General features: G+C 38.3%; 1 protein-coding gene across 1 annotated transcript in view; it reads left to right on the top strand.

The window, feature by feature from the left end:
- LOC150087800 (voltage-dependent calcium channel type A subunit alpha-1-like) overlaps positions 1 to 20,865 on the top strand; it is a 1,442,149-nt gene extending 1,421,284 nt beyond the window's left edge. The window contains exons 40-41 of the mRNA XM_090369204.1: positions 10,067 to 10,310; positions 16,627 to 20,865. Coding sequence (XP_090225330.1) covers positions 10,067 to 10,310; positions 16,627 to 17,486 — 1,104 coding nt within the window. The 3' untranslated portion in view covers positions 17,487 to 20,865. The remainder of the gene's footprint in view (positions 1 to 10,066; positions 10,311 to 16,626) is intronic.
- Positions 20,866 to 23,289: the final 2,424 nt, after the last annotated feature.

A 23,289-nucleotide genomic window follows, 5' to 3' on the forward strand; every position in this document is an offset into this window, starting at 1 on the left:
TGGGTTGCCCATCCCGCCAATCACCAACACAGAGATCTCGGGATAATTTTTGACTCTAAACCCAGCTTCAGACATCATGTTGCAGATATGCACAACAAAGTTTGCAGATCCAGATGGTCTCCCAAACAACACCTTCTTCATGTCACCGAGTATAAGCACACACTTCAGTACATATACTGGTTTGTTCAGCCCGCCATTACCTATGGAGCTGAATTCTGGGCGTCGGCGACGAAAACCGCCCTGAAAACTATCTGTTTGATGAGTACTGGCTGCTTCGTTGGGTCCTGTACAAAAAAAAAAAAAAAAAAAAAAAAAAAAACTTATGAAATTATGACACACGCTTCACAAATAACGGAACTACTAAACTTTAGAAAAGTTTCAGAGCCAACTTCGCCATTCGTTTACTCGCAACTATAAAAATGGCAGCGAACGAAATAAACACGCTTAGTTTCTGCCAGATGTGTCAATGGAGAATCTCCACCCCGCAATCCTTAAGAGCCCTCGTCTCTCCAGTCCGTGATCTGGAGGCTCAGGAAAGTTGAGGTTCCTGCCCATGGAAATGCTTCAAAACGTTCAAAAGATAGATTTTGACTTCAAGAAGTTTATTGAGAACAAATCCTATAGAAGACATGTAATCAGGGAACAGTTCTCATCATATGCTGAGCGGTTGTAGATGCGGTTCCAACAGCAGTGGTCCAACAATGGCTAGGTGACCCTGCCCATGCCAAGCAAGCATGACACCGTGATCACCATCACGGTTAAAAAAAAAAAAAAAGAAGAAAGAAAAAGAGTCATGTAAATAACTGTCCTCTGTAAATAATTATCGTTGTTGTAATGTTGTAATAGGGTTTTAGTTTATGGTCATATTGCTCCGTGTATATTGCGTGTGTTCTGTGGTCAATTTTTTGTTTTCTGGGTGAAAAATCCGAGTTTCCGGTAGGAAAAACCATGCTACGCTCGCCTGACTAACTCAGCCACGTTGTAGAAAAGGCCCATAAAAATTCCTCCCGTCATCGACGGGACCCTAACGCAGGTCTTTTTCACAAGGTGTGTGGAGGACGCGATCCTACAAACTGTGCTACACGCGAGGGCAAACAATTATTTTTTGCAACTATCTTTTCATTTTATTGATAAACCCCTAGCATTATTGCTGTTTGAGTATTGCATCAATCCTCAATGTCATCCATCTATTTCTATTCACTGATTGCAATAAAGAGATATATATTAAAATTTTCTCTTTTTTTAAAGATATGCTTTCATTTGGTGTCCTAATATATATTGGAGGATACACTGAGTGGCCACTTTATTAGGTACACCTACCTAAGAGCGAGTAGGTCTCCCTTTAGCCCTCATAATAGGTGGTATTCTGTAGTGTAGAAAGCGTGACAGCGGGATGCGGCCCACAATGCCCATAAGCACCGTCCTCCCCACACCTAGTGGAAATAACAAGTTCGAATCCCATGAATAACGCGAGGAATATTTTATTGGCCTATTTTTACAACGTGACTGAGTTAGTCGGTCACAGGCGAGGGTAGAAAGGTTTTTTTTTCTCCCCAGAAAGGGATTTTTCATTCAGCAAACAGGAATATTAAAAATAGAAAACACACACACACACACACACAGTTTATAGACTTAATCCATGCGGTGCAATACGATCGAAGTCGCTGATGCACCTAAAATAGCCCTCGTTCGTAGCCCAGTTGGTAGAATCGCCGTCCTCCCTACAGGGTGGAAAAGACCCGATTCGAGTTCCATAGATTACGCGAGGAATTTTTATGGACTTTTTCACAACGTGGTTGAGTTAGTCCGTCTCAGGCGAAAGTAGCATGATTTTTCTCCCGGAAACACGTGTCTAGCAAATAGAAAATCGACCACAGAACACGCAATTTAAAGACATTATATACGGAGTAATGTGGCCTTAGTCACTAATGTTCGTAAAATCCTGATACAACAAAGACAAGAACAGCGTCTGAAAAAACCCTACTACAACAACTGGGACGCTGGTACATACTGACTCAGTTGCTTCCACAGTTATTGCAGATTGGATGGTTACGGGTGAGTACTCCAAGAGCTCGTTTTACCTCATCCCACAGGGACTTCAATTCACTACAATTCCACAGGTGTTTTTTCCAGTTGAATGTCTGTGGGATGAAGTGCATTTTGTGACCGGTAAGACTATCGCAGTTGATTGAATTTACTCTTATTTTCCGGCAACTAATTCTGTACAATTCTGGCTTTGTGACATGGCGCTTTGCCCTGCTAGAAGAACCCACTCACAGATGGATACACTACAGCCATTGAAGGGATGCGCCTGGTCGAAAACAATTTTAAATAACCTGTAACAGCCAAATGTTTCTTAACTGGTATAACAAGGGTGTTAACGTGCTTAACGAAAACGTTCCCCAAGCCATTATACTGCCTGCGTTTGTGACATCTAGCAGGGATCTATCGACTCGTTCTGTTTTTACAATATTCTAATCCTCTTATGGGCGTGAAACAGAAGAAATCGAGTTCATAACACCAACTAATGTTTTTCTTTTTTCTGAAAGGAGTGGAACTCAGTTCGGTCATCAGCTGTGATACCCAATCCGTAACAAGGTAGGACGAGTTTTGCGTTCTGAATGATTACAACTGCGAATGGTTATAATGTATAACAACCCCATATCGTTGTATGAGATTGTTATGTAACCATTTATGGTATACTGGTGTGCAAAATTTAAGGACCAGTCAGGTTTTCATGTAGTTTCTCATAGGAGTGACCTAGATATGGGAAAAGCATACCAAAGGAACCTCGTGAGGTACGGAAATAATGAAGGAAACAACACCGACACAACAACTGAAACAAAACGGTACAGAGGGACTTTATTCAAAAATGGAAACATAGGACTGGCTGCCATGATACAGATGCATCACTATCAGTACCAAAGATGGAACAAAGGGAAGAGGTGGTCCTCAGTATGAGATATGGCCATTCTAGATTCTAGAGGCTCTCCTAATGTCGATGCAGGCTTTTGCACCGCCTGTCCATACTTAGATGTATGTATTTGATAAGTTCTTGCGGTAACATCGTCCATTCCTCTGTCAGCGCCATCTTCAGCTGGTGAACATTTTCTGGTGGGTGTGGACGTGCCGCTAGGCATCTCCCCAGAGCGTCCCATATGTGTTCAATGTGATTTTGATCGGTAGAACGGGCAGGCCAATCCATACGAACAATGTCCTCACTTTCCAAAAGCATATCAAAAGCTGCAGTGCAGTAGGGTGTGGCGTTATCATCCATAAACAACTTTGGGGCCAATGGCCCCTCAGAACAGACGCACATGGGGGAAGGATTACCTCAGTACAGTAGCGTGCACCGGTTACAGTACCGCCTTCCAGTATCTGGAGTTGTGTACGTCCATCCAAGTTAACGCCTCACCAGACGAGAATACCTCCTTCGCCATATCGATCCCTTTTGATGTTTGCGGGGTGATACCGTGTGCCAACCTCTCGCCAGATTAGCTGAGCCGACCGGGCTAGCCAGGTGGATAAGGTGCCTGCCTGGCAACCCAAAGGTCGCGGGTTCGAATCCCGCCTCGGGCTTGGATCAAAGTACTGCAAAAACCTTGGGAGGTGCACTATGGCCACAAAAGCCGATGCGCCAACAACTACCAGAAAAAAAAAAAAAAAAAAGATTAGCTGACGTCCAGAATCGCTCTTGAGACTGAATCTACTCTCATCAGTAAAGAGTACCTTAAGTAAAGATTTTGTGGCTGTAACCTTTAGAAATAGTGTTGGTCTTTAAGTTTTGCACACCGGTGTAGTAACCATACCGTTGTATGGGGTTTATAGTAGTAACCCCATATCGTTTCATGGGGCCGTTATGTACTGAATGTAGCATTTCTGTTACCCTGTACAACGCTTCTCAACCTCTGTTAGCCTGTCACACGAATGAGCTGTTTCCGACCACCGGATCACTGTTGGCTGGACGTTATTGTGGTTTCAGTTTCCAAGATACTCATACCGGCGCGTCTACATCGACTATCAAAGTTAATATCTTGCTCAATCCATTCAAAACATCATGCCATGTTCAAAGTTATTTAATTAATTAAATTTATTATCTAGTTTTAGTGTTTTTCTGTTTTTTGTAAATCCCTCTGGTTCAGTCATGGGGATTACTGTAATTTTATCTTTTACAGTTATTATTGGTATTGTAGCTAATAAAGTGGCCACTCAGTGCAATTGTGCCGTGCCTTATCAGAAAAATTGAAGCCAACCAAAAGAAACAGTTATTTTTAAATTATATTAGAGAGAGAGAGAGAGAGAGAGAGAGAGAGAGAGAGAGAGAGAGAGAGATATTACCTTCTTTATGATAATCAACGAAATTCTTGTGGAAGTCGTGAAATGTGTGATTAAACCTCTAGCTTATGTAACCGGGTTATTCAATTTTAGTTTATTTACATGTATTATTATGTCATTTTTATTTAATTTACTTGGCAATAAATTGCTTTTATGTTGTATAAACACACATTACTTCCATTTAATGATTACTTTCAAGGAGAGAGAGTGAACACATTTTTAAAAATCTTTAAAAATTAATATATATATATATTTAATTCCTTAGATTTTAGGAAGTTCTATTTATTAATTGAAAAGGCGTCTTTTTTATTCTGTTGATTAGCAAAAAATAATGATATCGAAAAGTGTCAAATGGCGTTATTGTATCCATACGGGATACAATAACGCCACTTTTCGGAAAGTACTCTGGGAAAAACGTCATAGGTAAGTAGACAATAGTTCATTTTAGTATTAGTATTAATAGTGTCAAATAATTCAAGAAAGCAAGTTTATAAATCATCAGTCAAAAAAAAAAAATTCTCACATCATCTGTCCATCCATTCCAATAGCTTGTCTAGTTCTTCCTTGAAATTTAAATTATCGACTTCCAACAATAGATGGAAGTTTGTTCCAACAATCAACTACCTGCTGACTGAAGCCAAATTTCCGCATATCTGTCGTGCAACCATCCTTCCTCGATTTGAATTTAGGCCTCCTCATGTGTGTAATATGAGCAAGAAGAAGAATGTCATCAGCACTGAGCTTGCTCAATCCATTCAAAATATCAATCAAGATCACCTCGAAGGTGTGCTTAGTCTCCAGAAGCTGCAATTTGCAGAAATGAAACCTTTCTTGGTAAGACCACCCTTTTGTTCCCCTTTACTAATCTCGTTACCCTTCTTTGTACCCGTTCTGGCAGATCTACATCCTTCCTAAAATGAGGCCCCCAAACCGCAGTTTTCAAGATGCGAATGCGGCCTAATCATTCCCTTGCAATTGGATAATCACCTCCTTGTTGATGCTGGCAAAATTCCTGTATATCATTGGCACAATCCCGTGTTTTCAAAATTTTTTTGTAGAGTACAACTGACTGCAATTGGCCTGTGATCCTTCACCCAATTGTGATCTTTCACTTATTTCATTTATGGCTCTTAACTTTAGGGACTTGTTGAACAAAATGGTCGGTCCATGCTTCTGGAAGAAATACAGTGTTGAATCCAGAGTGTTTGCACCAGGGGAGAGAGAATGTAAATTTCGGGGGTACATGCACCGAGGGGAAGAATGTAAACTTCGGGAGGTATATGTAGTATACTTTTTACTATTATTTAATATTTGCAACATATGTATATGTTACAAACAAATCTCTATATTTATATTTATGCATAATATGCATATACACTGGTTTGTTATGTTATTTTGGTTTTTAGGAGCATTAGCAAATAAGGCCATATTGCTCCGGGAATATGCGGTGGTCATTCCCTGCCTTTTCGCATCCTCTATATTTGGTGGTGACGGGCTCGAACCCCAGTCTAATCAAGAAGCGTGTGCTACCCACTGCTGCTCCTTCCCACCTGGCTACGGAGGCGCCATATATACACTGGTGTTGAAAGAAAGTGCATCACCTAGGATTTCACATTTCTAACCGTTTTTCGCGATATGTTGCATTAATGACTCTCCTCACAAATAGAAATATAAACAAAAGATATTTATTAATAGTTAAGGCAAAGCTAAATAATATTTGACAGCTGCTCTCAAAATATTCCAACATAAGCATTTGCAACCTTTATAAACAGTTTTGGTAAACACGCCAATTATGGCTGAAATGTTATCAGAAGCCCTCAATTTGCTTCAGTTTTTCATTTTAAATGAAAAACAAAATGAAAACTAATGTTTAGTTGAACCGCCTCTGGCGCTGATGACAGCAGCACACAGTCGAGGCATTGACATGATCAATTTCTGAAGATAATCAACTGATAGTTCGTGGTTCCAAACACGAATTATGGCTTCCTGAAGTTCACGAAGGGTCTTTGGTTTCTTTCTGGTAACTGCAGATGCTACACGATGCCAACAGTTCTCTATAGGATTCAGATCCGAGCTGTTTCCTGGCCACTTAAGAGTTGTAATGGATCGTTCTTCCAACCATTTTTTTCGCCTGTAACAAATGGAAACACATTACTGTCGAACCTCTAATGCAGAAATGAAGCTAAAGTAATTATAGAAGTTCCTACTTACACTTTTCGCCCGATGATGAGGACAGAGACGTCCTGAAAGATGCAGTTACTTGGCAGGTTGAAATGGTCTCTAATGAGTAGCAGCAATTTGCCTTCCAATCAATGTTGAATCCAGGGGGGGGGGGGTGACCGGGGTTGGGTTTCACCTCCAGTGGAATAAAATTCCCCTTCGGTGAAAAAATAGTAATTTTTATTTTATAAAACACGAATTCAATAAATTTATGTCAAATAAACATAACACGAAGAATCAAATCAACTAATGTGGTACTTGTTAGGTGGTACACGACGAAAATAAATCACTAAAATTAAAACACGAAATTTTCAAAATAATTAAATGGACAGTATTTCTGGCTGCACAAATTGTAACTAAAAAGCCATTATTCTATTTCAAGTGTCCTCATTTTCGTTTTATGGTTTCTTTCTGGTTTTTCGGATTCCCTTTATTTTCACAGGAACCATCTCTTGCTAGTGTTTCACACAAACGGTCTACTTGTGACTAATTCTTTGTTTGTATATCGCAAACAAAGATTGCGGGCCACGAATAGGTTCCCCTGAATTGGTTCCTGACAGATGCTATTGTAATTGTAATTATAAAGTGTTCCGCGGCTTTCAGGGGAATCTGTAGCCATTAACTCAATCGTCAGCAGTTTCGCAGTTTATTATATATGCAATGCATATATAATAAAAAGGATATAAAATGTATTTTTTATAGGCTACGACCAAACCGTCTTGTTTGTGGTATACAAAGGAAGAATTAGTCACAAGTAGACCCCTGTGTGAAAAAAAACAAACAAAGGGAATGTGAAAACCGTAAAGCGAAACTGCTGACGATTGAATTAGTGGCTGCAGACTCCCCTGAAAGTCGCGGTACACTTTATAATTACAATTACGATAGCATCTGTCAGGAACCAATTCAGGCGAACCTATTAGCGGGCTGCAATCTTGTTTGCGATATACAAACAAAGAATTTGTCACAAGTAGACCGTTTGTGTGAAACACTATCAAGAGATGGTTCGTGTGAAAATAAAGGGAACCTGAAAACCATAAAACGAAGATGCGGACACTTGAAATAGTGGCTTTTAGTTACAATTTGTGCAGCCAGAAATATTGCCCATTTAATTATTTTGAAAATTTCGCGTCTTTGGAATTTTAGTGATTTATTTTCGCCGTGTACCTAACAAGTACCACATTAGTTGATGTGATTTTTCGTGTTATGTTTATTTGACATAAATTTATTGAATTCGTGTTTTATAAAATAAAAATTACTAATTTTCACCGGGGGGGAGATTTTATTCCACCGGGGGTGAAACTCACCCCCGTAACTCCCCTGAATTCAACACTGAAGAAATATATGGTTGGACGAATAATAGTTCACATCGTTTGGCACTGATGGATGCCATCGTGGGTAGTATAGTTGGTATAATCATTCACCTGAGTTCGAATCCCATCAATGACGCAAGGAATTTTTATGATTATTTTTCACAAAAGGGCCATGTTAGTCGGTCTCAGGCGAGGGTAGCATGGCTTTTTATCCAGGAAATTGTGGTTTTTCATCCAGAAAAATAGTAAATCGACCACAGAACGGTTTACAGACATGTAATAATAATAGAGGCATGTAATGCAAGCATGTGAGCTTATGTAGCATCAGCAAAAAAAAAAAAAAAAAAAATTCACGCAACCATTCCCTCTAAAAGTTTGTCCAGTTCCTCCTTGTGTAAGCTATCAATTTATGTAAGCTATCAACTTCCACAACAACAGATGGAAGTTTGTCCCAGCCATTAACCACCCGCTGGGTAAAGGCAAATTTCTGCACATCTATTCTACAGCTGCCTTTCCTCAATTTGAATTTATGCTCCCTTAGATTCGTAATCTGAGCAAGCGGAAGAATCCCATCAGAATTCAGCGTGTTCAACCCATTCAAGGCCTTATACACCTCAATCAGATCACTTCGCATGTGCCTAGTCTCCAACAGCTGCAATTTGCAGAACTTAAGCCTCTCTTGGTAAGAGGACCCCTTCGTTCCCCTCACCAATCTTGTTGCCCTTCTCTGTACACGCTCAAGCAAATCTACACCCTTCCTAAAATGAGGACTCCAGACCTGTACGCAGTACTCAGTATGTGATGTACAACTCGGTATAGGCAAAGCTGCTGATGGGCCTAAAAGCCTACAACAACTTCCTACATCTTCAATATCTAGTTCGATCATTGCCACTCAAGATTATTGCTATCGTCGTTGCCAAAGGCAACCTATGTTCTATTACGTACATTTTTTTAATATTTTGGTAGCTCATTGTATAGATTAGGATATCAAGCCTTTGCTATTTTTTTTTTTTTTTTTTTTGTTGGCGCCCACATCTCTCAAAATTATCTTGTTTGTCTTTCAGGTCTTTGAAAGTTAAATATCCAATTAAATCTCTTTGAAAATTGAGTTAATATCGGGAAAGTTAATAACCATCTTAGTAATGTTAATGTTAAATTCAGATGATTAATCCGAACATTCACGTTTCACATTACATTATTATCATTCACTGATATTTACTGATGTTTACAACAACATTTTATTCATCTTTGGATCTTTTTATTATTTAATTGGTTATTAATATACATAAGTTTTTTTTTTTAAAAAAATCAAAATTAAGTTTGAAAAATTCATCAATTGCATCAATCACATTAAAATATTAAAATGAATTTGTGCGTCCCCTATGAATAAAACTAATGATTTTATTTGGTTACAATGGGCAAGAAATAAATATATTGAAATAATTAAATTTCAATGTGCTGAAGTACATCTTGTATATCAAATAAAATAATGATTGAACCTTTATAAAACAATACCGTTTCATTGGAAGTAAACAACAAGCTCAGTAATTCTGAAATGTTCGATCTCAGCTTCAGCCAAAATCGAAAAAAAAACAAATATTGCGATAATTCCATCTCTCAAGTGTAGCTTTTTCCAACTCAAGAACATTAATGTTATACAGCTCTTATATGGTTGAAGCCCTTGTTATAAATTTATCTGAATTTTTCCAAATGCTGTAAAAAAAAAAATGTGCGGTTATTTCGTTTATTATACACTATTATATGTTATTTTGTAATAATAACAATAATTAAGTTATCGTGAGATGATGTATTTTGTTATTGACCATTCAGTGACTATAAACTGCAATTACTCTGTTTGAAAAATGGTACAGTATTTAATAAGGGGCTCACATCTGGTGAGTATGAGCTTGGCACACCCAGGGTCCTGAGCTTGATATCGTCATTCTTCTCTTTCTTGGTGATTGTTATTATTACCTTCTACTTTTGACTCTCTCTCAGGGTAACTCGGGAATTTTTTTTGGCTGGTGCAGTATAAGCCTCAGGCTTCCTTGCACCAGTAGCTAATAATAATAATAATAATAATATTGATGCAAGGAAAATTTTAACCACTCACACACAGTTCCCATCTGCTGTAGTTTTCCTAATTAACGTTGTTTTTTATTTGTGAGGGATGCATACTCTTCCTTTAATTGCTTTTATAGGAAAGAAGCGAGCTCCGACCAGAAGAATATAGGTATCATGATAGGCTGAGGTCACGATCGCCATCACCTGTGCGCCTCAGAAGAGAGTCACCTACCCCTCCCCGTTTACGAGCACGATCGCCAACGCCAATTAGGCGATCCCCATCTCCTAGAAGAGGACCCCATGATATCGGATTTTCTGATGCTGTTAGCGATATGGTGGATATAGTAAAATTCGAAACGAGCAGAAAAGGAAGAGCAAGAGGTAATATTTACATGAAAAAAAAAAATTGTTATACATAATTTACTCTTTCAGATAAGCTGATCGCGATAAATTGAACTCACAGTTTATTAGGAACGCTTCCCCGAAAGGAAATCGAACTTACTTTTATGTCCAAGCCTCGAAAAATTAGATCAACATGTCACCTACAAAAAGTTAAGCCAGGCGTGTGAGGGAGTGGGAGGAATCAGCAAATTAAAAACGAAAAGTCAAAACCTACACTGCTCGACAAAATTAACAGACACGTAGAAAACGTGGTGTTACTCGTGCAGCTTGCGATAAAGAGGGACAAAATTTTATATGGTGGTGTACCATAGAATAACGATGAAATCAGGAGACAGGAAGAAACTTCCGACAGGTATAAGGGACATTTATAGGGGGTTGTATAAGAGCAACCAAAAAGGTCACATTGCAGAAGTCGACACAAGATGCTCAAAAATATGATCACATGACATCACTACGGGGCACGATCCCTTCCAACTGCTAAACATTAGCAGTTGGAAGCGGTGAACTATGCTCAATATAAGGGTGTCTATATGGTGGCAAAAATTCCCATTCTTCCACCAGGGCAGACCTTATCTCACCAGGTGACCGAGGAGTTGGCTGTCAGCGTGCAATGCGACTCCAAGGGCGTCCCATGTTCAATCCGATTTAAGTCTGGTGATCGTACTGGCCACAGCAGTCGCTGGATATCTTCAATTTCAAAATATTCCTCTTTCACTTGAGCTCTATGTGCGTTGTCGTGCATGAAAAGAAAATCTGGGTCAACTGCACCCCTAAAAAGTCGCACATAGGTTTCGAGGATCTGTTGTCAGTACCCCTGTTCAGTTACGGTATCCCTATCAAAAACATGAGGGACAGCCGTTGATCGTTATTTTGCCCCACACGATAGAAAGGGGCACTTGCGGTGGAGAACATCGCCTTCACGATAAGTGCCCCTTTCCCTATGTATTGGAGGGATGGTGTCGCATTCCACATTGTCTACAGATGAAATAATGTTTGTCCGGGCTTCAAGTCACATGTTCGTTGTACCAGTTTCGACGAACTCTGCAGCGATTTTGGGTTAAGGTGCTAACAAACCACTGGCTTTCTTGCGTATAGTTCACTTGAATTGAGCCTTCTTAACACAGTCCGGTTGGAAATGTTTTCGCATGTGGCAGCAGCAACTCAAGGTACAGTTGATGACAGGACATCGTAGAGTTCCGTCTTGCTGTTAGAGCCAGATAGAGGTCTGTTTTGGTTGACGTAGTCCTTGTGCAACCTTGGCCAGCTCTTCTTGTAATCGTTCTCATTTCCTGAAACTGCATACACATTAAGCCAACGTGCCAGCTCCGCCAGCGACTGCCCGTCTTCAAGTCGTCTAATGGCCCACCATCTCTCAAAAAATCATCTAAACGACGATGAATTGCGATTGTAAGTATTGGAGATGTGGTAATCCCACTGAGAACGTTAAAAAACAGGAATGAAGTGATGTGGTCGTATCTTTATAGGCATGAATAATTTGCATAATGTGCGGCTATGTAAGGTGGTAGATCGATTTCTAATGGATACTCGGAATTTGCATTCCCGGATGCCTATTACATCAAATATTCGCCTTGGACGAAACTGTTTAAAATAAAATATTCATAAAAAACATTTTATTCTGTTAATTTTGTTGAGCAGTGTGTTACTGTGCAAATGGAAAAGGGAAGGGAATTAGTAAAAATTAATGAATTGCGTAATGATACTAACCTTCACCTGAGAGTCAGGTTTGACACATTATCTGGAATGGTGATTAGACGCAGATTACCGGAGGTAGACCGAAAAATGCATGGAAAATATTCCTTCGGGTTGAAGTACAATATGAGCTCACTGGAATATTCATTGTTTGTGATTTTCCTTTTGCTGACAGTATTATTAATATAAACTTTATTTGCGCCTGCATTTCCTCCATTGCTTAAGCTTTTCAGAATGTTATATTTGCGGAGTTGTTTTCCCATAGAGAATTGAGTTCTTGTTTATTTTTACGAAATGCCTGACTATACTATGGTATCCACCAACCTATTATTCTTTTAGATATTGCAATGATATTTGATTCTGCTAAATTGGCTATAATTTATCCCACATATATTTAATTAGAAGCTGCTACTATGCTGCTTCTATCTTCCCACGGGAAGATAGATGCAGCACTTATCTGGTTTAATTTGAAGTTGGCTAATAATTTATTTTAATGTGTTGTTCAGGTTTATTATCATAAACCTTAACAACACATTAAGGAATTAGCGAAGATACTCTTCACAACTTTGAAGGAAGCTAAGGGAGCTTGAAATTAAGTGATTGAAAGATTCTGTATAGGGATGTTTGAAAGACTTGTTGGTTTAAATTCAAATTAAAATTTTCATATAAAGCAGTGGGTGTGTTTGTGTGGTAGTAGTTAATAGCCCTACTTGCATCTTTCAAAGGAATCTACTTATGTGGATGTGGAATTAAGGTAGCTTAATTTTGAAATTGGTCATGACGTCTTCAGTCAACTCATCTGATCGATCATGAAAAGGCACTCAAAATTGATCTAAGAACATTCCCATAGGCCGAACTGCAGGATCTAACAATTTAATAACCTTTTGGTCACATTCTAAATACTAGATTTCGCAGTTTTTTGTCACTAATGCTGTGACATCAAGTTAATTTTGGAGCACTAGTGAGATTTGATATGTGGTAAGTTTGTGAGGTGAAGATAAATTTATTTTGATTAGTTGATGATGTAGGCAGCGCTTGCAGTTTTTAGGTTAATACTTCGATGGTCCTTCTAGGGTTCACAAATGCAACGAGTTCACTAGTGCAAGAAATGCATGGTGGATCATTTTTGAGTCTAACTTCATTGCATTTAAGCTTCATATTGGAAACTTTGCTAATTTGGCCAGAAAACGAAGCATTAGATGAGCTGAGAACGTTAGATACCCCACATTGGGGGTTCTGTCAAAATCTGAAGTGGACTTTCAGGTATAATACTGTAAGCAACAGTTGAACGTTAAAAGTACATGATTGAAAATTTGACGTCAAATTTGCATTTAGCTGGTTCCTAAAACATTTGATAATTTCGTTAAAGCTTGTTCGGTATTTTGCATTGTAGTTATAAATAAATCTTGACAGTTTGTAGTTGCAATTTTTGGCAAGAGAGCGCCTAAATATAGCATCTGTAGTTTATGTGTCCAAGTCAGCTGTGGAAGTGGATTCTATTTCAGAAGACTTGAGTACTTGGTATGTGAAGGTTGCAACTATTGGAATTCCATATGCAACCAAACTAACTTACAGCCCTACATTAATACACATTTTGGGCACATCATCACGGATAATTTAGAAATAATCCCCAACCAGGAGACATCATGTCATATGGCTTTAATTTCAGGCTATACAAGAAAATCAGCCTTGCTAATGTCAAAAAACAGTTATATCAAAATCTACTCAGCTTCTGTTTTATGCTATCCTACAAACATAACACCCCGATAGAAGTCTTCCAAATATGGATAAATATAGTGCTTACTGAATTGCTCCATAACTATAAGACTTTAACAGCACATGGTTTTCTTCCTGCAACTGGTATTAAATACAACTTCTCCAATATTAAACAACATTTTATCATCACTACTGTAGACAAAGCCTCCAACAACTACGCCTTTATCTGCAAAACCTTTTATTACCAGACCTTAAATGCAGAACTCAACTCCAGTGCCACTTACAAACCTATTACTATAGTAGTATTATTACCAAGAAGCTTGTTGCTTTCAGCAAAAAATTAAAAATATTAAAAGTTAATATTAGTAATTATAACTTCCCTTACATCTATTTCATACCTAAATTTCACAAAAATCTTATTGGTTTCAGATTCATCACATCTTGTAAAAGCAGCTATGCACATAAACTTGGCAAGGGTTTAAAACAACTCCTCAAGCCTCCTACCAGACAGCAGAATCATTACTAACAATTTTCCAGTAATAGATGCACTGAAAAATAACAATATTTCACACATATCAACATTTGATTTCAATAGCCTTTTCACCAGTACAGATCTAGCAAACTTGAAATCAGTTCTGAACAAACTGTACATTAATTATAAACATACTATAAACTGCAAACCTGAATATCGGAATAACCTAACCAACCTTTGTGTTTCAAACAACTATATCTTTGATGCCAATACAGTTTACCTGAAAGCCAAAGGAACCCCTATGGGTAGCGGAGCTAGCTGTGCCTTAGCTGATCTTTATCTGTACTGGTCTGAAACCCTTACCTTCAAAACTATACATGTTTAGATACATAGATAACTTACTGGTTATAAACTACACCAATTTTTGATAAGACTTTGCTAATATTTATCCTCCAGAACTGACAATGGAAAGAACCAAGAGCAATAACCTTACAGCCAACTACTTGGATCTGGACATTGACTTCAATAGCTCGCTAATCACCATAAATATTTACAACAAAAAAGATGCATTTAACTTTAATGTAGTCAACTTCACTCACTGGCACTCCAACATATCAAAAAAAGTGCATTCCAACATCATTATTTTCCAGTGCATCAGAATAGCCACCATATGTAGTAACAATATTTTGATTATACACAATATCAAAATTCTCTATAATAAACTACTGGATAATATGTTTCCTACAGCCTATCTTTATTATCATTTCTATAAAGCTCTCCATATATTAAAACATAAAAAATTGCTTAACCACCTTTTTGATATTAATAGTACAACAGCAAGCCGACATCCTCTGCTTTCAGGCTGTGTATATAATGTATAGTTTATACAGTTTACAGCCCTTTGGTGTCTCACAGTCTAGAAAACTTGTGCCCATCGGTTGGCTACTAAGGGGGTATTAGTATTAATATTAATTTTAAAGGGTAATAATTTTTTAAATGGCAATCTTTTACTATTGTTAGCATAATTAACTTAAACACATGAAGCATGCTCCCAGAACTATGTTCAGGGTCCTACTATAGGGACGGGATTCGCGAACCCAGACTGCCCCAGCACACCTATATTCCCTCTTCCTCATATTACTTGCAACTGTCTTAGTACCCTATATCTTATTTCTTGTGCACCATTAGTTTCACAAACCCAATATCAAGATGCTATTTTTCTGCTATAATTCGCGTTTTTCGCCTTAAACGAAGTTCAGCGTCTACATTACGCCACTTTGACAGTTGGTCTTTTCTCCACTATCCTGGGATGTACTGCTCCATTCGTTTAATGCCGATTTTCCCATCACACCTAGCAATCTTAATCTCGTCCGACTTACTGCCTTCCAACGCTTGAGGTCGCTATAACATACTATATATTTAAAATATTCTTGTTTATACTCCGGCACGACCACCAGGTCAGTGGAGTTTACAATAAATCATCGATACAAATGTTAATCGTATTTAGCAGTCACGGGCTTGAACCTCGTTCCACTCAAAGAGCACGTGCTACTGCACTTACGCTCCTGACCACTCGGCTACGTCGGGCCTAATACTCTTGAGTATAGCCGGTATTTCCTTTTGTCATCTCCAATGCAGCATGATGGTCTACGCCACACATTCCACACTTCGACTCCCGCATGGTACAACAATAAGTTTCATCTTTGACCCTCCCTATCGGCTTCTTATTTTATTTTATTTCTTTTGTTTATTTATTTCTTCCTTTTCCTATCTCTGCCTCTGTCGGGTCAGCCATGAAATACACGTCTGCATTCTATATATTTACCACCACCCTTAACCTAGCTTCTATATACTCTCAAGCTGTACCTTTGATTATTTGTTTTCACCACGTGCCATGTTAAGGCCTCTGTTTCTAACATGAAATGTTAGAAACAGAGGCCTTACTTCTTGCTGTATATCCATTGGTTTTGACGGCTTATCCTTGAAGACGACGTTAAAATTATCGGATTTACAGCATTAAGTACTTTTAATATACTGTTTTTTTTTATTTTACAGGTGCCTTTGTATTTTTTCATAGTTTCGACTTCAGGTTTCGTTAGACTGTCTCCTCTCCCTTTACGACAATCTACTTACCTACATTCCTTTATGGTCGTTGGGTTCTTTCTGCTATATATAGCAGTACCCCATAATCCTTCAAAAATATCTATTTTTAATAAATCAGTATCCATTCTTTACTACCTCTATTACTATTATATATATATATATAAGAGCATATTTGGCTGACTTTATTTCATGTTTAATAGTAAATGGATCAATTCCATTTTTATTTAAAAACAATAAATCATGTGTTTCTCTTGCAAAAATCAAAGTTATCTTTTTATTTCTTTCCCCTTCCAGCTAAAGTTCGAGGAGATGATCTATCGATCCATCCTTATGGCTCTCCTGTAAGAGGAAGATCGCCTGTGCGACGCCAAAGCAAACCTTTATGGCGAGGAGCGTCACCGACACCCGGCTGGAGCCGAGGTAATAGTCCAGAGTTCCACAGCACGTGCCTTCATAGGCGATCTCGTAGTCCTAGTCCTAATCCCACTCCTACTCATAGCGACTATCACTATGGCACTACACATTTGGACCACCGATCCCGCAGTCCGAGCCCCTCTTCCGCCCATAGTTTGCCCTTGCAGAGACGACCCGGAGGAAGAAGATTGCCCCCTACTCCAAACAAGCCTTCCAGGTTACGGTTGGATGTGCGTTCTATGGAGGGAATTACTCTCCCAATGGTGTCCCATTCTCCTACCGTGCCCCAACACAGAAGATTACTGGGGGATATCAATTTTCCCAGGGTGAACGCTTCTCCAACTCATATGCCAAAACTTCAAATGCCGCCCCTCTGGCGAGAACGGACGTCTCCCTTTACAGGAATACCTGGCCCCGCTCTTACCCGAGGAGCTAGGGCGATCAGTAGTATCAGTTTGCCAGGACACAGAGATCCCCGCTACAGTGAACGTGATCAGTACCAGCATCCATTGACCTACCAGGACAGACATCTACGTCAAAGGCACGAAGAACCACTCAGCTTTGAGGTTGCTGCTGCTATCGGGAGAGGTTCTCGACAGCTCCCTTCCCCTCTGCCCAATGGATACAAACCAGGTCACAGAGAACGGGAAAGGATACGTAGAGAGCCCTCAGTGTTTGGTGTACGGACAGGTCGCTTGGGGGTTCGTCGTAGTGATTCAGATGAAGATGATTGGTTCTAGTAATGGCCAGTCGATTCCTTGTGCAATTTTCAGACACTAGCCGTCAGGCGGCCTAGCCTACAAAGACTCCAAGGAACAGCCAAGCCCGAATTTCGAATAAACGAGTCCGGTCTCTTTCTGTTCCTCTAATGATAACTATTGTGTGTGTGCCCATGCATGTATATATTGTACATATATATGTGTATTTATATATATATATATTTATATATGTGTTACACACACACACATATACGTATATACACATATGTATGTGTGAGCCATGTAAAACGTATATTTACACGCATGAATATACTGTGTATCTATTCATTTTACATTATCCATACACGTAGATATATATATATTATATATATGCATACGCACACAAAAAATTATATATTATATACATAAACATTTTTTCTCATTTGTGATCACCATCGAACAGGCCTTGAACTGCTAAAAGCTTTTTTCTGCCCCTAGTGACATTAAGCCACACCTTTGTCATATCGTCTGATTGCTGACCCATTCTGTCTTTCATGCTGATGACGCTGTGATAGCACGGCTTCCTGTGACCCGATTTGACATACCAACTAAGTAACCCTCCGTTCGCACTTCCTGAACGCCAATTCACTCTCTGTCCAGAGACCAAACTTCACACAACGAAGTTGTTCCAGTCCTGTCAGCCAGTCAGAACCAGATTTAGCCAATTTTATTTCTTAGCAACAAACTGCCAGTTATGTATGTGTGATCTCACTGGGCCAATTGTAGAAAATGAAATTATAAAAGTTTATATGCCTCACATTTCAGATTAAATAAGTTGTCCACCGCTTAGGTACCTCATCACTTTTTAGCTTCTTTAGCTGCGCATTAGTTTGCATTCCGTAATTTCAATGTATCAACCCCTGTTTGCATTGGCATTCTTAATCCAATCCTAAACTAATGATCTTTATTCGTATTTCTCCAATTAAACGCTGTCACTGTTAACCTTAAGCTCTCCTGAACTAGATGCATCGTTAACTAGACCTTCAATAGTAAAAGGTCTTGGTATACTGCAATAACGTTCTTTTTGACCCATATTATCCTTCCATATAGAAAGGTTTGATGTAGCCACACCTGCTATGTAGAAGAACAAAGATCACAATTGCGCAATGTCGCTACCGAAGTCATCAGCTTAAATACAGATATTTTTAATGTTGGACAATTTTTCCTTCATCAGACTTTCTGTCCTTAGCTTGTCTTATACTTAAAAAGTCCAGGTTTTGCAATGTAGATCAAAAATTACTTCCAACTCTGAGATTATGGTACTCACTATGTTCCTCTAGCATACCTCTGTATATTATCTTATTCGTATCTTCATCGTAATGTATACGGTCACCTCCTCCTCCTACTCCTACGTAGTTTTGAAGTCCTTCAAATATCCTTGTGCCACCAATTCTATAGCTAATAATACAAAGCTCTGTTGTTTGGTGACCCCTTCTATTTTGCCTAGTCCTAGTATAGTTTTATTTACCATCACAACACTGTTGATACTGTTTTCTTTCTTGTTAATGTATTGCTATATATACTGTATTATAAGAATGGTAAATATTAAGTACAATTTTGTATTTTTTATAATAACTCTGCCAAACCACGAGATTATTCTACTGGTTTTTGCTGTGATCCACAGTCCATTGCACTTTGTACAAATTCTCACTTTTCTCATACTTCTACCAGGTTTTTCTCAATCATTTAGATGGTTTATAATTTAGAAATTTGCAATAATTTAGTTAGATTTATTCCACTGCTGCCCCCTTATCGTGCACATTTACACACTAAACACATCCACTGGCGCTAGTTCTCTCTGCGCGTAATTACTTGCATCACTTTTTTAAGACCTTCCATCGGATCGTGGGAGGAAAAATACACAGGGTCATTTAATTGACATTACCTCCACGACTTTGCTTAGAACATAGAACAAAAACAAATGAAGTTGAAAAAAAAAAAAAGGAAAAAAAAAACGTTTATAAGAATCGGTGTTTTTTCTATTTGCTCCAGCAATTATAGTCGCCAATTAGCTTTACCTTTGTAAATAAATGACCTTGCCAAATTGGCAGAAAAAAAAATATTTAGTTGGGTAATGATAGAAGTTTTGCTCTAATCTTAGGATCCACTTAACTAAACTTCGAGAGTTTAGTGTCACTTCTGCAAAAGCAGTTTCGTAATATGCAAATTCGGTCATGGGAAAAACTCGTAGTTTTGTCTTTTCCCAGGCAACTTAATTGTATGATACGGAAATTAGATCTAAAAGTCTTCTTTTGTACAGTCAAGACTGTTGTACCCCTGTTGGTCAAAATGTGTTCATTCACCCTGCCCCTCAGGAAAGACTTCTTTGATCATACAAGTATAGTTAAAAGATTAACTGCTTAAGGGGTATTATTCTTTAAAAACTAGTACATCAGGGTCTAGATTAATAGCTTGACAGTTATACGACAGCACACTTGTTAACATGTCTTGTCAAATCATAGCAGCCTCTCCCAATGCTTGCCAATGCATTTCTCTAGAATAGATGTTTTCTAATCTCGAGGTTTCTATATTTTCTATGCAAGTCCATCCCATTCAAAGTGAGAACTTTTAAAACTTACAATCAGGTTCTATTCCTTCTTAGGCCTTCACAAGAGAAGGTAACATTTCTACATACATGATTTTTTTTTTCGTTCCCACCTCTGAGGATTTTTTCCTCGAGGGGAGAGACGTTCTCCCCAGATGTAAATACCATGTTACTAATTACTGTAATGATAATACATTATAAAGAGGCTAATCCATGTTCGACAAGAGTACTGAAAGAATTTATTTCGGATCACTGACGCCTTGTTAATTGTTGTATGCATATTTTCTTTCTCAAGTTTATTAAACTCGTCATTTTTCCCAGAAAATACTGCTCTTGTCCATTAATACTTTATTTAAACAAAGAGTAAATGAGACAAAGAGAGAGAGAAAGAGTGAGTGTGTGCGTGCGTGCGTGTGTGAGTAAGATAGAGGCTTAAAAATCTGCAAGAATGTACATTTTTTCTTTAAATGTATCTCATCTCTGTGCTTAATTTGATCAACCATAATAGCATGGAGCAATCCGTGTTCTGCGCACAGAAACAAAGATTCGATCAAATCCGCAAATCTTTTTCCCTATTCTTTGTCAGATGAATCAGATACGCTTCACGGTGAGAATGTACTGCTGAAGTGCCAAGTGGATATTCCTTTTAGCCATTGGATGTGGGTTTAGGTCACGTAAACTGATTCAGACTGAGTTTATCCCTTTACTTGATCTCCATGTCGACAAGGCAGAGGGAAACTTACTGGGTTGTTGTGCCTTATTTGTGATCGGAGGAAGCCTCTTCTGTCACTTGTTTTTTTTTTCTCTTTTCTTTTTTTTTTTTTCTTCCTCATTACTGTTTGTATGAGCCTTGTAAATGATTACAGTTAAAGAACAGTTTGCAACGAATAAACTTTCTTCGCTGAAATACTAGATTCTTGTCAATTATTGTTCTGACAACACTAACAGCTATACTTCTACAAAGGAATTAAATCGATTTTAGAAGAACAAAATTTTATTAACATTTATATTTGTATTTTCATGAATATATCAATAATAAAAACATAAATTGTGTCAGTCTGTTTAATTAGTAGAGGACTATTCGCAAATTACGTAATTCGAGTTTTAATTTTTGAGCCCAGTTATATATCTTCTTATTAAAAAAAAAAATTAAAAAAACCACCATTGCTTCCCCTCCCCCTACTACACATCGTAATATCAGACTTCCTTCGTCTCCTTTTACTTTATGTAATTTGTGATTTTACATAATACGTAAAATTGCAAATAATTTTTTGTAATAAATCTCTACGAAATTTGTGAATATCTCCCAATTAAAAAGAAAGAGAGAATACAAGAGCTATGCAATATATCTGAATAAATTGACATAATCGAAAATCTACACATAAACCAATATGCATATAATAAATTTTAATAAAATTAAGATAAATAATATAATTTTAAGTATTTTTCACCAACCGTATGTTGAAATGACAAAATAAAACGAAAGCCAAAATTTTGATAACTTTATAATTAAGCTTACAATAAATTACTATTTATAGTGGATATAAAACAAACAATTAAAATATCATAAAATACAATAAAATACACCAGGTTAAAAGCGATAAAATACCTGAAGCTTTCGAAGGCTCAGCCTTCTTTCTCAATGGCGCCTCCGTAGCCAGGTGGGCAGGAGCAGCAATGCGTAACACACGCTTCTTGATTAGACCGGGGTTCGAGCCCGTCACCACCAAATACGAAGGACGCGGAAAGGTCAGGGAATGACCACCGCATATCCCGGAGCAATATGGCCTTAGTTGCTAATGCTCCTAAAAAACCAAATAACAACAAATAACAAATCTTTCTCAACACTACTGTTGAGAAAGAAGGCTGAGCCTTCGAAAGCTTCAGATATTTTATCGCTTTTAACCTGGTATATTTTTTGTACGCCTGTTAAGTTAAAAGTGTTGTTTCTGGCCACTGTAATGCCAGGAAGCAGCAATTACCAAGAAATTACCAAGTAGTATACTTTGTGGCATGCATGGGTATCTGCTTCCCGATACTGGGACATGCCACTAGGAGGCGAGCCACTACATCTCATACTGTCTTATTAGAGATAAGCCTATAGTGAGAGTGAAATTCTATAGGCTGTAAGGTCATTCGTTAGCTGCCCTCTTTCTCATTCCGTATGCCTTTCACTTATATAATTCGTGGTATCGATGCTTACGTAAAGAGTAAACTGCAGCCATTATCAATCCACTGCAGGATGGAAGCCTCCTCAACAATTCATGTTGAGGAAAATGGACCATAATCTGCCACGCTGGTCCAGCGGGGGTTGGCAGATCGACCGTATTTAGCAGTTATGGGATTGAAGCCCGGTCGACACTCAAAGAGCGTGTGCTACTGCAAATGCTCTTCCTGACCACTCGGCTACTGAGGCAGACATCATACTAGGCTGAATGCACCAGTCCGATGCTTAGCAAGCAGTGCATTTCTAAGACCAACAGTTTGTTGATGAGAAGGGATGGAATTGTAACATGAATGCGTCGCGGAATATGCAGTTAGTGACCTTGACGCGCCTTCATATACTTCTTCTATTATTATATATAACATCCTGCATATATAGGAGGCAGACAAAAACCTATAAATGATGGCAATCCTTGGGGCTCAACCAATGGTACCAGCAAAAAATCTAAATAAATAAATAATAAAAATAACATAAAATAATATAATATAAAAAGAAAAGAAATAAATATTAAAAAAAACTCACAATCAATGGGAAAGGGTGTTTAGAAGTGATGGATTTCAGGGATTATTAGATTCAGGACATCATGAGTAGCAGAGGCTCCGGGAGTGCAATGACAATATTTTGTATATTAAGGCTATACCCTAAATCAATGTATCTTTGATAATGGACACTCAGGAAAGTTCGGAAAGTTCGAGTTACTTATCAAAGCTGACTGGTATCATTAGCAAGTCAAAAGAAAGGGCTACAATCTGTGAGAATGAACAATGGGGTGACAGGGGCGTCAAGGGAAGAAAAGAGAGGAAGAACAAGTTAGCTAGCACACGGAGTTAATAATCCGTCTCACTAATGGCTTCCAAACTTACCTTCTGGCTCCTGACGTCGTTCGCAGAGAATCGTGCTCATGTTGCCTGCAGTCCCTCCCCAAAGAAATCCAATATAACTTTTACAAATGTTAATAACAGAATATAGGTATGTATGTATTTGTGTAGGGCGGCATCTGGAACTTTAATTCATCT

This window comes from Mastigoproctus giganteus, chromosome 3, assembly GCF_048544385.1.
Source record: "Mastigoproctus giganteus isolate SK-2022 chromosome 3, ASM4854438v1, whole genome shotgun sequence".
Taxonomy (NCBI): Eukaryota; Metazoa; Arthropoda; class Arachnida; order Uropygi; family Thelyphonidae; genus Mastigoproctus; species Mastigoproctus giganteus.